This window comes from Triticum aestivum, chromosome 1D, assembly GCF_018294505.1.
Source record: "Triticum aestivum cultivar Chinese Spring chromosome 1D, IWGSC CS RefSeq v2.1, whole genome shotgun sequence".
Lineage (NCBI taxonomy): Eukaryota > Viridiplantae > Streptophyta > Magnoliopsida > Poales > Poaceae > Triticum > Triticum aestivum.
In genome coordinates, this window is record NC_057796.1 from 304948576 (window position 1) to 304961012 (window position 12437).

The 12437-nt window shown below is 43.7% G+C and overlaps 1 protein-coding gene across 2 annotated transcripts; it reads left to right on the forward strand.

The window, feature by feature from the left end:
- Nucleotides 1-5025: 5025 nt before the first annotated feature.
- LOC123168917 (VAN3-binding protein-like) lies at nucleotides 5026-10127 on the forward strand. Of its 2 annotated transcripts, XM_044586784.1 has the most exons (9): nucleotides 5026-5137; nucleotides 6248-6285; nucleotides 6904-7006; nucleotides 7333-7506; nucleotides 7884-8015; nucleotides 8111-8176; nucleotides 8594-9104; nucleotides 9184-9294; nucleotides 9796-10127. In XM_044586784.1, exons 3-9 carry the CDS (start codon nucleotides 6932-6934, stop codon nucleotides 9984-9986), a joined length of 1260 nt encoding a protein of 419 aa, XP_044442719.1. In that variant the 5' UTR covers nucleotides 5026-5137; nucleotides 6248-6285; nucleotides 6904-6931; the 3' UTR covers nucleotides 9987-10127. The 2 variants fall into 2 exon arrangements, with proteins under 2 accessions (XP_044442719.1, XP_044442725.1); XM_044586790.1 differs by lacking the exon at nucleotides 5026-5137 and having other exon boundaries at nucleotides 6237-6285.
- The last annotated feature ends 2310 nt before the right edge of the window (nucleotides 10128-12437 follow it).

Sequence of the window (12437 nt, forward strand, 5' to 3'; positions counted from 1 at the left end):
CCACCTTTGACATTGTGAGGGAAATAAGAAACTCAATGGAGCTATGGAGTCTCGCCGGAGCGAAATGTATCGAGAGCCCCTTCGGGGAACCACCGTGAGATTATCGGCCTCTAGATGTCATTTTTATGTTCTTCTCTTTTCATCCTTGGTCTCTGACCACCCGACAACCTTTTGTTATCACCATGTTCTCCCTGCTTTGAATCAATGAAATAGCCAGCAATTGCTGGACATTTTCAAAAAAAAGTAGTTGGGCGGAGGAGCCTCCGGTCTGCTTTTTCCCAAACTTGTGGATGATATAATTTCTGTTTAATTTATAAGAAAACCTGTACATATGCATTACCCTTTGCATTAATATAGCCAACCCCATACATGGATAAGGACTAAACTGGGCTTTTATAAAAAAAGAAACTATTATGGTAACAACCAAATCTCACGGCTCCCGAGAGCACGTGCTCCTCAAACAATAGTTTTTGCAATGTCAAAAGAAAATCCCAACAAACTTTTTATCTATTCATAGACACATCCAAATGCTACCTGCAAAGTTTTAAGCAAAAGGTTAAACATATTGGCATGTTAAAAAAAATTGAAACACAAATGTTACCTCAAAATGTCACCCCATGTTCGTTTTTTTCTCACCGATGAAACACTACAGCGCTGTTTCACATAAAAATTGTCAAGCATACTTGCGACACTAACATAAACATAAAAAATAAAATAGGTTTTTTTAAAACATTTTACTATTTTTTCTGAGTTACTGTTCATCCGAGGGCATTTGCTCCCGGGAGCCAAAACGCCTACCCCGTTATGACTCAAAATAGAATACTAACAGATTTAGAAGGAAAGGACTCCTAAGTGACATATCTAGGTGTCCTAAATTTTGGTAGCACCTTGTCACCATATATGATCTTTTTTGTATGTCATGTTTCCTTTTTTTTTGGGAAAATTTTAATCTATTCATCTTCAATCATGGCGGTACAACGAACACAAGAAATAATAGAAATTACATCCGGATCCGTAGATCACCTAACGACGACTACAAACACTGAAGCGAGCCGAAGGCGCGCCGCCGTCATCGCCCCTTCATCATTGGAGCCGGGCAAAACTTGTTGTAGTAGACAATCGGGAAGTCATCGTGCTAAGGCCTCATAGGACCAGCGCACCAGAACAACAACCGCGCCAAGAAAGAGTGGCGTAGATCGGAAGTATCCAACCTTAAAACACACTAACATAGACGAACGACGACTTCAATGCATATGTATTAGCTGGTAAGATTTTAACCACCGTTTTAAAATCGAAACATGTTTGATCTCTTGCCTTACTGCGCCATGCTGATCCTCCCTAGTTTCTTGTTTTTATTGGTCGTACAATTCTTTATTTTGTTGACACTGTTTTTTCTTTTCTTGAAACTGAGGTCGTACAATTCAAGATTCTGTGCATACAGAACCATCACACAATGTGTCAATCACATCCTTTCAATATAAGACTAGTCATAGTGGGAGTAACTTAGGTAATAACATAACGCACCCAAGACATATATGCTTATGTGGCATGGAGTTAATGAGAAAAGAGGTGCTTGTGGTAACATAATATGTTATCGTAACATAACGCACCCCAATGCAAAATGAGTTTACAACATAATAAATGAAGGCTTGCATGACACTACACTTATGTTACTACCCACTATGATGATAGTAACATAGACTAATAACATGCATATGTTACTAGTCTATGTTACTACCCACTATGACTAGCCTAATGCATGCGTCATATAATTGATCTTCGGCTTGCTAATTACATAATTAATTATCGGCCCGCACAACCGGCAGACACAATCATTGTTTCATTGATGAAATATGGTTGCATGTACAATATTATTTTCTGCAACTTTTCCATTATCATGGCTTAATTCTTTAACTGGCTCAGCTCTAATACTACCTCCGTCCTGGTTTACCAGTTCTCTTCGTATTTTAGGTTAGATTTTGACTATGATTTTAATTAATAAAATATGAGTTATACACAACAAAAATAATACCATTGGACACTACATTCTAACACGAATCTATCAATATAATTTTTGGTGACATGCATTATTTTGCTAGTTAAAATGTGGTCAAATTTTGACCAAAAATACGATGGAGACTAATAAATCAGGACGGAGGTAGTAGTATCAATAATGGAGGTTGACGTCCTCGTATCGCAATTTGTGTGTATGTTTACTTCTATAAAATTGCATTGATATGGATACGCATATCGGTATCCAAGTGTTTTTTTTTTTGAAAAATCTGAACATACTTTGAAAATGCAAATATTTTTTGAAATTTCTAAACACTTCTGGAAAACATGAACAATTCTTAAAATTGTGAACATTTTTTTAAGTTTATAAAAAAAAATCAAACAACAGGAAAAAAAAAGAACCCGACAAAACCTGAAAAACCGGCAGATAAAAAGAACCAAAGAAAGAAAAAAAACCAACACATAATGTTCTAGAATCTCGTTCGGTCGCCTTCACCTCCCACCCGGTTTTCTCACCCACGTTTTCACCCCCCGCCCCCCTTGGTTTCCTGTTGGTATTTTTGATAACCTCAACCGATGCCATACAAAATAAAAACCAACATGAATATATTAACTTGAAATAATTTAAACGAAATTGATACTTTTCCAAAACCCTGTCCTGCATTAACTCAATCAGTCAAATCAGTCTTACCAAAATTTCAACTAAGTCAAACCCTTCCTTGCCTTCTTCTACCCATACTCCCATCAAATAAAACGTTAGCAAAACTGATGTAAGATATATACCGGACAGGATTGATATTGAATCACTAGAGTACGCATTCAATGCAATGCACGGGCAATTAGTAGTGTTCCTAAAACCGGAGTAGCAGGAGCTGCTAAATGGGCCGGCCCAAATCCCAGTTTCCCGCGTCAAATAGAGTATTCCGCCAGAGACGAACTGATTTTTTGTGTATTTCTGGACCCTGTGACTTCAAACGGCTACGCGAATTCGTGCCTTCAATTCCGGGATTACGACGGCCCCGGTGAATCAGATAAGACTGGGAGCAACAAACATAACGCATGTCTGCCTATATATATGCATCGACGTCAACGGTGGATCAAACCATCCTGTGAGCAGTACGCACTCTCATCTCATCTGACGATCTTGAACCACCTGCGCGTGAACGAATGGCGAGCCACTACATGAAGCAGGCCTTCCAGTTCCTGGTGCTTGTCCTGGTTCTTCTCGGATGCTTCGCGTCTCGTGCTCAGAGTAAGTTGCAGCTTCCTTATGAATCGACATGGTCGATTTGGTTCTTAATCTTGAACTATTTTGCAGGTCAAGGACATGGACCGGACATATTCTCGTGTGAGAGGCAGTTGATGCGGCCATGCGACTTGTGTTACTGCTGCTTGTATGGCAACAATAAGGGAAAGTGCTATGCAACTCATGCGGTCTGCAAGCTGAACTGCCATCTGCCTAAATTCACCCTCCCATGAAGAACCTGAACATTTCTTGTCTCTCATGTAGTACGTCTGTACTTCTTACCGCATACTCTGAAGAATAATTGGGCGGAATCAACTGATCTCGCAAAAAAAAAAAACTGATGATATATGCCTGCGTCACTGCGTGCATATCTGTTTGCATTATTTTTTAGGTTGAAAAGTATGCGTTTCCAGTTCGTCTGTATGTTCAATTTTATAAATTCACCGATATGCACAAGCGTATCAATATCAGGGTGATCTGAATACATAAATACATTATTTGGAAAAATGGCAATACCAGTATACTGTGGAGGAGCTAGCCCGGTAAACTAAAGTACTCCCTTTGATCCATATTACTTATCACAGTTTTAGTACAATTTTATCGATCCATATTACTCCCTCCATTCCAAAATAGATGATTCAACTTTGTACTAAAACTTTGTATTAAAGTTAGTACAAAGTTGAGTCATCTATTTTGGAATGGAGGGAGTACTTGCAAAAAACCTGGTTGAGGTATTCGCCAGAGCGCGCACACAAAAAACATTGCTCGACCCAACCATTATTTAGTATTTACTTACTGGTCCAAAGACTTACGACTTTCTTTTGGGATGCAACCAAACCTTGCCTGAAAATATAATATATTTTTTGGGCATTGTCCGAAAATGTAATTTATGCTAATGAGGCATTGCTAGAGGGGAGGTACAATTTGACGGGTGTTGCGTCAAAATATCGACCTCCCGCACAGGATCGGATGAGCGGGACTGGCCCATTAACACTATAAGTTGTAGCATAAATTACATTATGATGACATAATAAAGCTTTCCATGTTTGTCTAAAACAAGTTCTGACAGAGTAGCGAGCAGTTAGATATTTTTTTTCCTACTGCAATTATTTTGGCTTTTGGCAGTTTTTCTATTCGGCTTTCCAAAAACACCACTAAAAATTATTAATTTCAACAAGTGAACTATTTTTTGAAGTTTTGAGATCATTTTTGGAAAACTTATTTTATTTAAGTTCTATTTTTTAAACATGGTTTGTTTTGAAACTTTTGATTTTTTATAAAAAACAATCGTTAAAAATGTAATTTTTTTAATTTAGAACAGTTTTTTAGAAAAATATGAACATTTTTAAAAACTAAAAAATATAGAAAATGAACAGATTTGAAAATTCCAATATATTTTGAAATTTCTAAAGACTTTTTGTAAACATGAACAATTTTTTCAAGGGAAAAAAGAACCTGACAAAACCGGCAGAGAATAACAACCGAAGAAAGAAAAAACCAACACAGAATGTTCCTAAAACCGGAGTAGCAGGAGCTACTAAATGGGCCGGCCCAAATCCGCGTCATGCGTCAAACAGGGGTATTCCGCTAGAGACGAACTGAATTTTGTATTTTTATTACATTTTTCTGGACCCTGTGGACCATTTCTGGTGGGCCCAGCTCCCGACTCTTTCTCTCAACGGCTACACGAATCCGTGCCTTCAATTCCGGGATTACGACGGCAATTAGTGATCACAAGCATCGGCTCACGAACTACAATCAGGCTGCTAGTCGTTGCGTGGGTGTGAAGGGTGATCTCATCTCAAGGCTCAGCACAAAGAAGCGAAATTTCCCAACAGGCTCAAACGGCACTTACAGGCAGGAGCCAGCAAAGGTCAGGTCAGTGCCTATTATTTCTCGTCTTGGACAACTCTGTAGTACAGTTTGCTGCGCCAATTTGGGAGCAGATATCTGCTGGCCTATATCAGAAGCGCAGCGACGATGCGCCTGCGCGTCGATTAGGGGAGGCGAATCCACCCGTCACTGATCCGATCCATATGGTTCTGTTCGTAGTATGTGCTATCTGATGACCTGATTAGTGATCACCTTCTTAGTTCAGCTGGTCATGCACGAATGCCACTCACATGTGTGGTACATTAGTACTGCAGTCTTTGGGAATGAAAGAAGATAGTAAGATTTCGCCCTTCTTGTCTGGGTAGCCAAATGCTCAACACTTGTCACCAGCTACAATGAGTAGCACTCTTAAACTAACAAGAACCCCGCATCGCCCAACACATTGACAGTAGTACATTGTTCACACCTGTGGAAACCATAGATTATATCCCATCACTACACTGTAAAGAGATTACATCCCATCACTACACTGTAAAGCACTAGAGAGTTGCTTTAGGCGCAAGCTTTCGTTATGGATGATCATCTCAAATCAGTGGTAATCCTCCCTTTCGTTCGGCGTCACAATCATGAATTTAAACTTGCAGATCTCTCTTCGTCGGCAGAGCAGATTGCCTGACTACCATCCATTGCATAATTTGCATTGTGACCAACACATACACCAAAATACTTCGCTTTTTAACGAAGCACGCGGTACAGCACCGCGCATTTTCCATTCGCACATACCATAAGTGGCAATGATAAACCGTGCCAAATTGCCATTACCTATTAGGAGGACCATCTCCCCGGTCTAATCCACATCAGTTCAGGCCTAGTTGGCCAGTCTTCAGAGATCCATTCCACAAGAAGCATGCGAATCTGCCCCTTTTTCGCAGTTTACTACTCTGCTCGAGCAGCAGAGATCCTGGATGGAGAAAGATCGGCCCAACCGGATGTCAAAACGAGGCGGTTTCGGGTGTATAATAAGAGCAAGATGGATCTTGTGGGGTTGGCAGTCATAATACTAGATTACTCTTACTTACTGCTAATGCAGTGTGATCGCCGTTTGCGAACCTTTTTTAGGTTGAGGTTGTGATATAAATACTTGAACCAATGCAGGTGTCACAACATCGGTGCATCCAGGGCTTCCTAGTAAGGTAAGCCTTCCTTCTCTAAAGCCCTTACCTTCAGGCTAAGCTTCATGTTCACTGCTTACTGCTACTACTACTACAGTTCTTCCTCACCTTATTTTCCTTCTTGTAAAATCCTTACCTAAATCCTCTGAAGTATCCACCATTTAAACCAAAATTAGTCTCTCCTAATCTTATTTTGTTGTTTACCATATATATGATGTTTCGTACTTATTGTGGACTACTAGGCCACTAAGGCCAGTTCCAGTGTTAAGGTACTGCTCATGGAAATGTTGCAAGTGTTAATCAGATAGATAACCATGTAGATTATCTCAATGATTTAGCATGGAAAAACAGATTGTCTCACCTGAAACTTGGCTCTCCAATAATTCTCTGCCTACAGTGTCGATTAGGCAATGCTTTTTAATCTAATAATTGCAGCTGTTCTTTAGTGCCTGTTCTCTAGCAAATTGTCCGTAGCGAGAACGACGAATCGTGATACTGTGAAGGGGTTATACTGTTGGTAGGATCTTGATATCACATTTAGTGGACGACAAGAACTTGGCCCTGACTATAAATAGGCATGATCTTTGAGCTCTCATTACTCCATCCTCATTGATCAACTAGATTCTGCTAAATATTTAGGTGAAGTCCTTTTGACGTGGACGATAAGATGGAGCATTTCAGGAGAGGAGTGGAGTTTGGGACGGCCCCCTTCCAGAGATGCCACTCCTTGTCCTGTCAAATGGTGATGAAACTTTCCTGCTTGCTTCGTACTCTTCTCAATTCTCATAAGATAAACTTTTTGTTAGCTTTATACAGTATATAATATGCATAGATGTGTGGCCTAATCCTATTATAATATAAATCATACAAATCTTATGCACTGTTTGTGTCTTTGGCACAAACTGCATCTTAGGACAGGATTCAGAAAAAAGGATCATCTTTATTTTTGTAGTCAGCATGGTGCCCTACATGTTTGAGCAACACTATTACTGCATCTCTATCAGCATGTTCTGATTTCTTAGCCAGTGACTAACCATCTCAGTGATCATGTGCTGAATGTGCAAGCAGGCAGAGAACACACAGATCGATGCGCAGAAGGCGGGCATCCGTCGCAAGGAAAAGTCGTCGATGCGACGCCCGAAAGGCGAAGAGATCCCCGTGATCCCTGAGCAGGCGATGGAGTTCCTCTCTCGGACATGGAACCCCTCCTCCTCGGATCTCTTCCAAATACTCACCCCCAGTGTATGTTTACATGGACCACACCTCCCATTCCATTAAACAACAAAGGCGGCTAACATTGATAATCTAGCATGAGGTCATTTCATTATACTTTGCAACTCACTGGGACACAGTGCATTCATACTACTCGGTTCGCGTACTCTCCTTTCATAAGATCCAGAAAATTTCTAAAAGATGTGTACCGGAAAAACAAATAGTTGTAATAATATATTAGCATGTACGACCTCCGTCCGGAATTAACTGTCACTAAACTGAGTGCTCATTTCAGTGACAGTTAATTCCGGACCGAGGGAGTACTACTTTCTATTGCATTTCTCATGTGTAGATTATGAGTGTTCATTAAAATACCACCTTCTGACTGCTGGTTTTCTACCAAACAGTGCCTAGGAGTATCAGCACAAGACCATCATGAAGAAGGCGAGACGAAGGAAGACGAAGAGGGAGACAAAGAACTCGATGCGGTTCGAATCGATGGCAGTAAAAGCCAATTGTTCAATCAGATTCAGACGTGGGTGAGTCAGTGAGTTGTTGTTACATTTTTAGGAAGACATCTTGTGATCTTCCCTGTGATGATCGATTTTTAACCTTTTCTTGGTTTATCTGGCAGAGAGTTCTGGCCAGTGGGAAGCCTGGCTCCAAGCAGCGCAAGACTAAGCTGAACCAGCCTATATGGGTAAGAAACTAAGAACAGCAGCACAAGGAATTAATTAAGCACAACGACAATACTAACATGGCCACATAGTAGTATAACAAACAGCCAAATAGTGTAGATTGTACACTGTATCAACACTGCCAAACAGTGTGGGATATTAGGACGTACGCACGCCGTGGCGCCTCTGATCTTTCTTACTTGTCGTTTTAGAGGTCGGTACAGTTAGACCGTCCTTAACAAGAACTGTCGTTTCTTAATTGTGCAAGAAAAAAGGACACTTCAATTAATAAGCAGAAAAAGGAAGGGTATAGTACTCCAGCTGGTTAAGTGCAGAGCACTGAAGTGATACTGTGATAGTACTATGAAAGTACTCCTACTACTAGCACAGTTACTCAGTTAGCATATTGTCGGATTTGACAACAGTGGATGTTTTGGCAGCTCAACGTTGGACAGATGAAGGCGCTCCTGCGCGGCTACTTCCTGGACAACGTCTCCATCACGGGGAGCCGGAGGCGGCGTCGGCGGGACGAGGTCCGGCTGCACTCGGCGCAGGCCCACGCGGCCGTCTCGGTGGCCCAGCTCGCCGCGGCCATCGCCGGCGTCGTGTCGGCGTGCGACCTGAGAGGGGACAAGAAGCTGGGCGCTGTGCTCGCGTCCGCCGCCGCGCTCGTGGCCACCGTCTGCGCGGAGGCCGCCGAGTCCGCCGGCGCCAACCGGCCCCGCGTGACCTCCGCCGTCAAGACCGGACTCGAGAGCCGCTCCCCCGCCGAGCTCCTCACGCTGACCGCCACCGCCGCGACGTGCCTCCGGGGCGCCGCCGCGTTGAAGCTCAGGGCCGCGGACGTCAGAGGGATCAGCACCGGCGCCAACGCCAACGCCAACGCAATGGCCATGAGCATCAGCGCCAGCATCCAGAAAGGCATCGCCCTCAGGGTCTGCCTACCCTGCGGTAAGAGCATGCAGTATTGACTATTGACGCGTCTCGGCCGCCATTGCTGCAAGTGTTAAGACCCGCCATTGGTTTGCAGGGAAGGTACGGGTGAGGACGGTGTCCGTCTTCCCCCGGCGCGGCGGCGGCGCGGTGGCGCTGAGGCTGGGGACGAAGCGGCTGCGCGGCGCCTTCGCCACCTACGACGACCGTAAGATACTAAGATATTAATTTTCTACCATGATTACAATTAGCAGGACGCACGCATCATCTGATCATCAGCGCGCATACGCACCACACAAACGCGCAGCCCGTCCCTTTAAACTGTCTCTACTTTGAAAAGCAGCATGTGATGCTCGTCGTCGTCTTGTTGTTGCCTCGCCATGCACGCATAAGTCATGACCGCACCACGCGCGCTCGCCGTCGTCTTCCCCTCGCTCCACCTGCGCGCACGCGCCGCTTGTCGCCTCGCGCCGTACGGCACCCTACACGCACAACCTGAAATGTTCCCCTCCTGGATAGCTAGGTCTTGTCTCGTCGTCGCCATGCATGGATTTTGCGTGGTCCAGCCGTGGCGGCACGTCGCTCTCCGGACTCCGGCCACTTGCACACACTGAGACATCGGCAAGTCGACGATGATTCGTCTCCTCTACGTGTCTGGCTGCCTTACTGACGCGATTTCTTTTCTGTGGCGCGTTTTGTCGTGGTTCAGACGAGCTACTCGGGGTGTCGACGGGCGGCGGCGGCGAGGCGGTGGTCGACGGCCGGAGGTGCTTCGCGGTGGCGCTGAGCACGTCGGCGGGGACGGTGCAGCTGCTGCTGGAGGACCAGACGCACTGCAAGGTCTGGAAGGCCGCCATCGAAGGCATGCTGTCCGATGCAAACCTCAAGCATGCGAAGTGATCTTTTTTTTTTTTATTAGAAAAGCATGCAAAGTAATTTGTAGATTCTGCTTGGTGTGCAGTTTTTGTATGTGAGTACTAAAGATGCTAAGCTATATGTAAACATTATAAATATGATCAATAAAATGACTAGATTTGTCGATTTGTGTAGTTGAGATTTGTGTGGGTTGTTAGATATCCTAGTAATTAAGAACAAGTGCCGTGGTAATTTCCATTAGCCGTACCCCTTTGCCCCTTCCTAGGGACACCCAGCGCTAGGGTTTCTCGCCTCCCGCCGACGCTGCCACCGTTCTGCCTCGTCTCCTGTGGCCTCAAGGCCGTGGAGACGCATGCAGTGGATCCCGGCCCTTGTCGGCGGAAGGGCTCTGTATTTTTTATGTCTTTTTGAGTTTTGTTAGGGTTTGTGTCCTGCTAGGAAAGGTGAGGCGGGGTGGCTCTCTGAAGATGGGATGAGATTTTCCCTGCCTAGCCCCTGTCCGGTGGTGCTTCTAGCCCTCGTCCCGGTGGTGCTTCTAGCATCGTCGGAGGGCGTGTGGAGGTTTGTCTACGGCGGGATCCAGTTGGCGTTTTGTTGTCGATGGATCCATGTGGATTCAGTATGTGTTCGCATGTCTGCAGGTTGAATCCCTCTGACCTACGCTTCTCTTCATCGGTGGCAGTTCTTGTTCTAGTGCACTGGTTCTATGGGGCCTCAGCACGACGACTTCCCGACCATCTACTACAACAAGGTTTGTCCGGCTCCGGTGAGGGAGGGGTGATGACGGCAGCGTCTTCAGCTCGCTCCAGTGTTTGTAGCCGTCGCTAGGTGGTCAGCGAATCTGGATATGTAATTCTTTGTACTACCTTAGCAGTTGATGAATAGATCAGAAGTTTTTTCTGTAAAAAAAAAAGATATCCTAATTAAGGGCGTGCACCTAAAAATACAGGAAATCATGGGAAAGGATACAATTCTTCTTGGCGTACAATTTTAGCATGTGAGTGTTTGAAGCTGCTAAGGGCATCTCTAGGAAAGACCCTAAACTTAATCCCTCAAACCCTCTTCCTATCTCAAAAGTTCAAAAATATTAAGGTATCAAACTTTTGCTCGGGATCCCCTATAGTTTGACCCCCTATAAATTTTGGTTCGTCAATTCTTCCAAACCTTTGGTGAAACAATTGAAACAAAATCATCACATTTTCCAAGCAAACATAAACAATTCAAATACACCATATCGTAATTGAACTAGGGATTATAAAGTTCATCCAATCCATCAAATGCAACCATAGTTTGTGCCAAAAGGCACCGAATGAACAAGTTCATTCCAAAAGAACCACCAACACATGGTGGGCTTAAAGTTGTCGTAGCATGGGCCTCATGCAATCCCGTCATCCACGTCGACACCATCATAGCTATTGCCTTCATCGCCGACACCCCATTCTTCTTGGTTTGCTTTGCAATTTTCCACCATCCGATCGGACATAAGGAGTGGATGGGTTCTCTACCAAGTCATCGTCATCAACAACATTAGTGTTTAGCCTTTGTGTCTTCAGTGGTGTCTCATAGTTACATCTTGTCCACTTCTCATGTCCATCAAGCTCTTAGTAGCAATGATGCAAACAAAAGGCTTAGCCCCCTAGTCTCTTGCTCCTCCCCACCACACCGTGTCTTCGATCACACCCCAACAATGGATGAGAGACCCAATTGTGTAGTCGTGTCCTGGGCCAAACATCATCTGATGAAATTTGGCATGTGATTTTACCTTCCTTCTTTTCATATTTGAGTTCATGGATTTTCTTTGGATCTTTAGTGAATGACCTTGATAATTTAGCAAGCTCTCTCCCCTGGGACCAAAAGCTTGCTCAAAAACCATTTTGATACCAAGTATTTTTCTTAGGGTTCATCTTTAACCTAAATCCAAATATTGAAAACCCTGAATTATATATCTGGCCATTTTAAAGGACACTTCATTTCTTTTGATCCTAAGATTCTCCAAATATTATCAAAGCCTCCAAGATATATATCAAAGTCCACTTCTACAAAAGTATTGCCATGACATTGTGAAATGTCTCTCTAGATTCATCATTCCATTTAAAGCCATTATTGGATCATAAATCCCAAGATATCTTTCCATGTATGCAACAATCATGAAACTTGGTGGACATGATCTTTGTGCTCACATTGTTATCCAGTAAATTTCTTGGCTCGATTTGAGTTTGGAAAATAATATTTTCCTATTTTAAGAAATGCTCATTTGATACCTGAAACCTTGCCCCTCTCCCTCCATGGAAGTAGCAAGGTCCGCCTCCTTCTGGTCAATTTCGACCAATGCACGGCAACCCGAGACCTCTTTGTTTGCTAGGATGTGATTGGGTGTGCGCCGATCCCCCTCTTCACAAGGAACAGAGCAAGCCTTCCAGTGCCATTTTCAGAGAGCTCGCTAGAGTCTAGTTCCTCGAGTTGAAGTCTCTATCG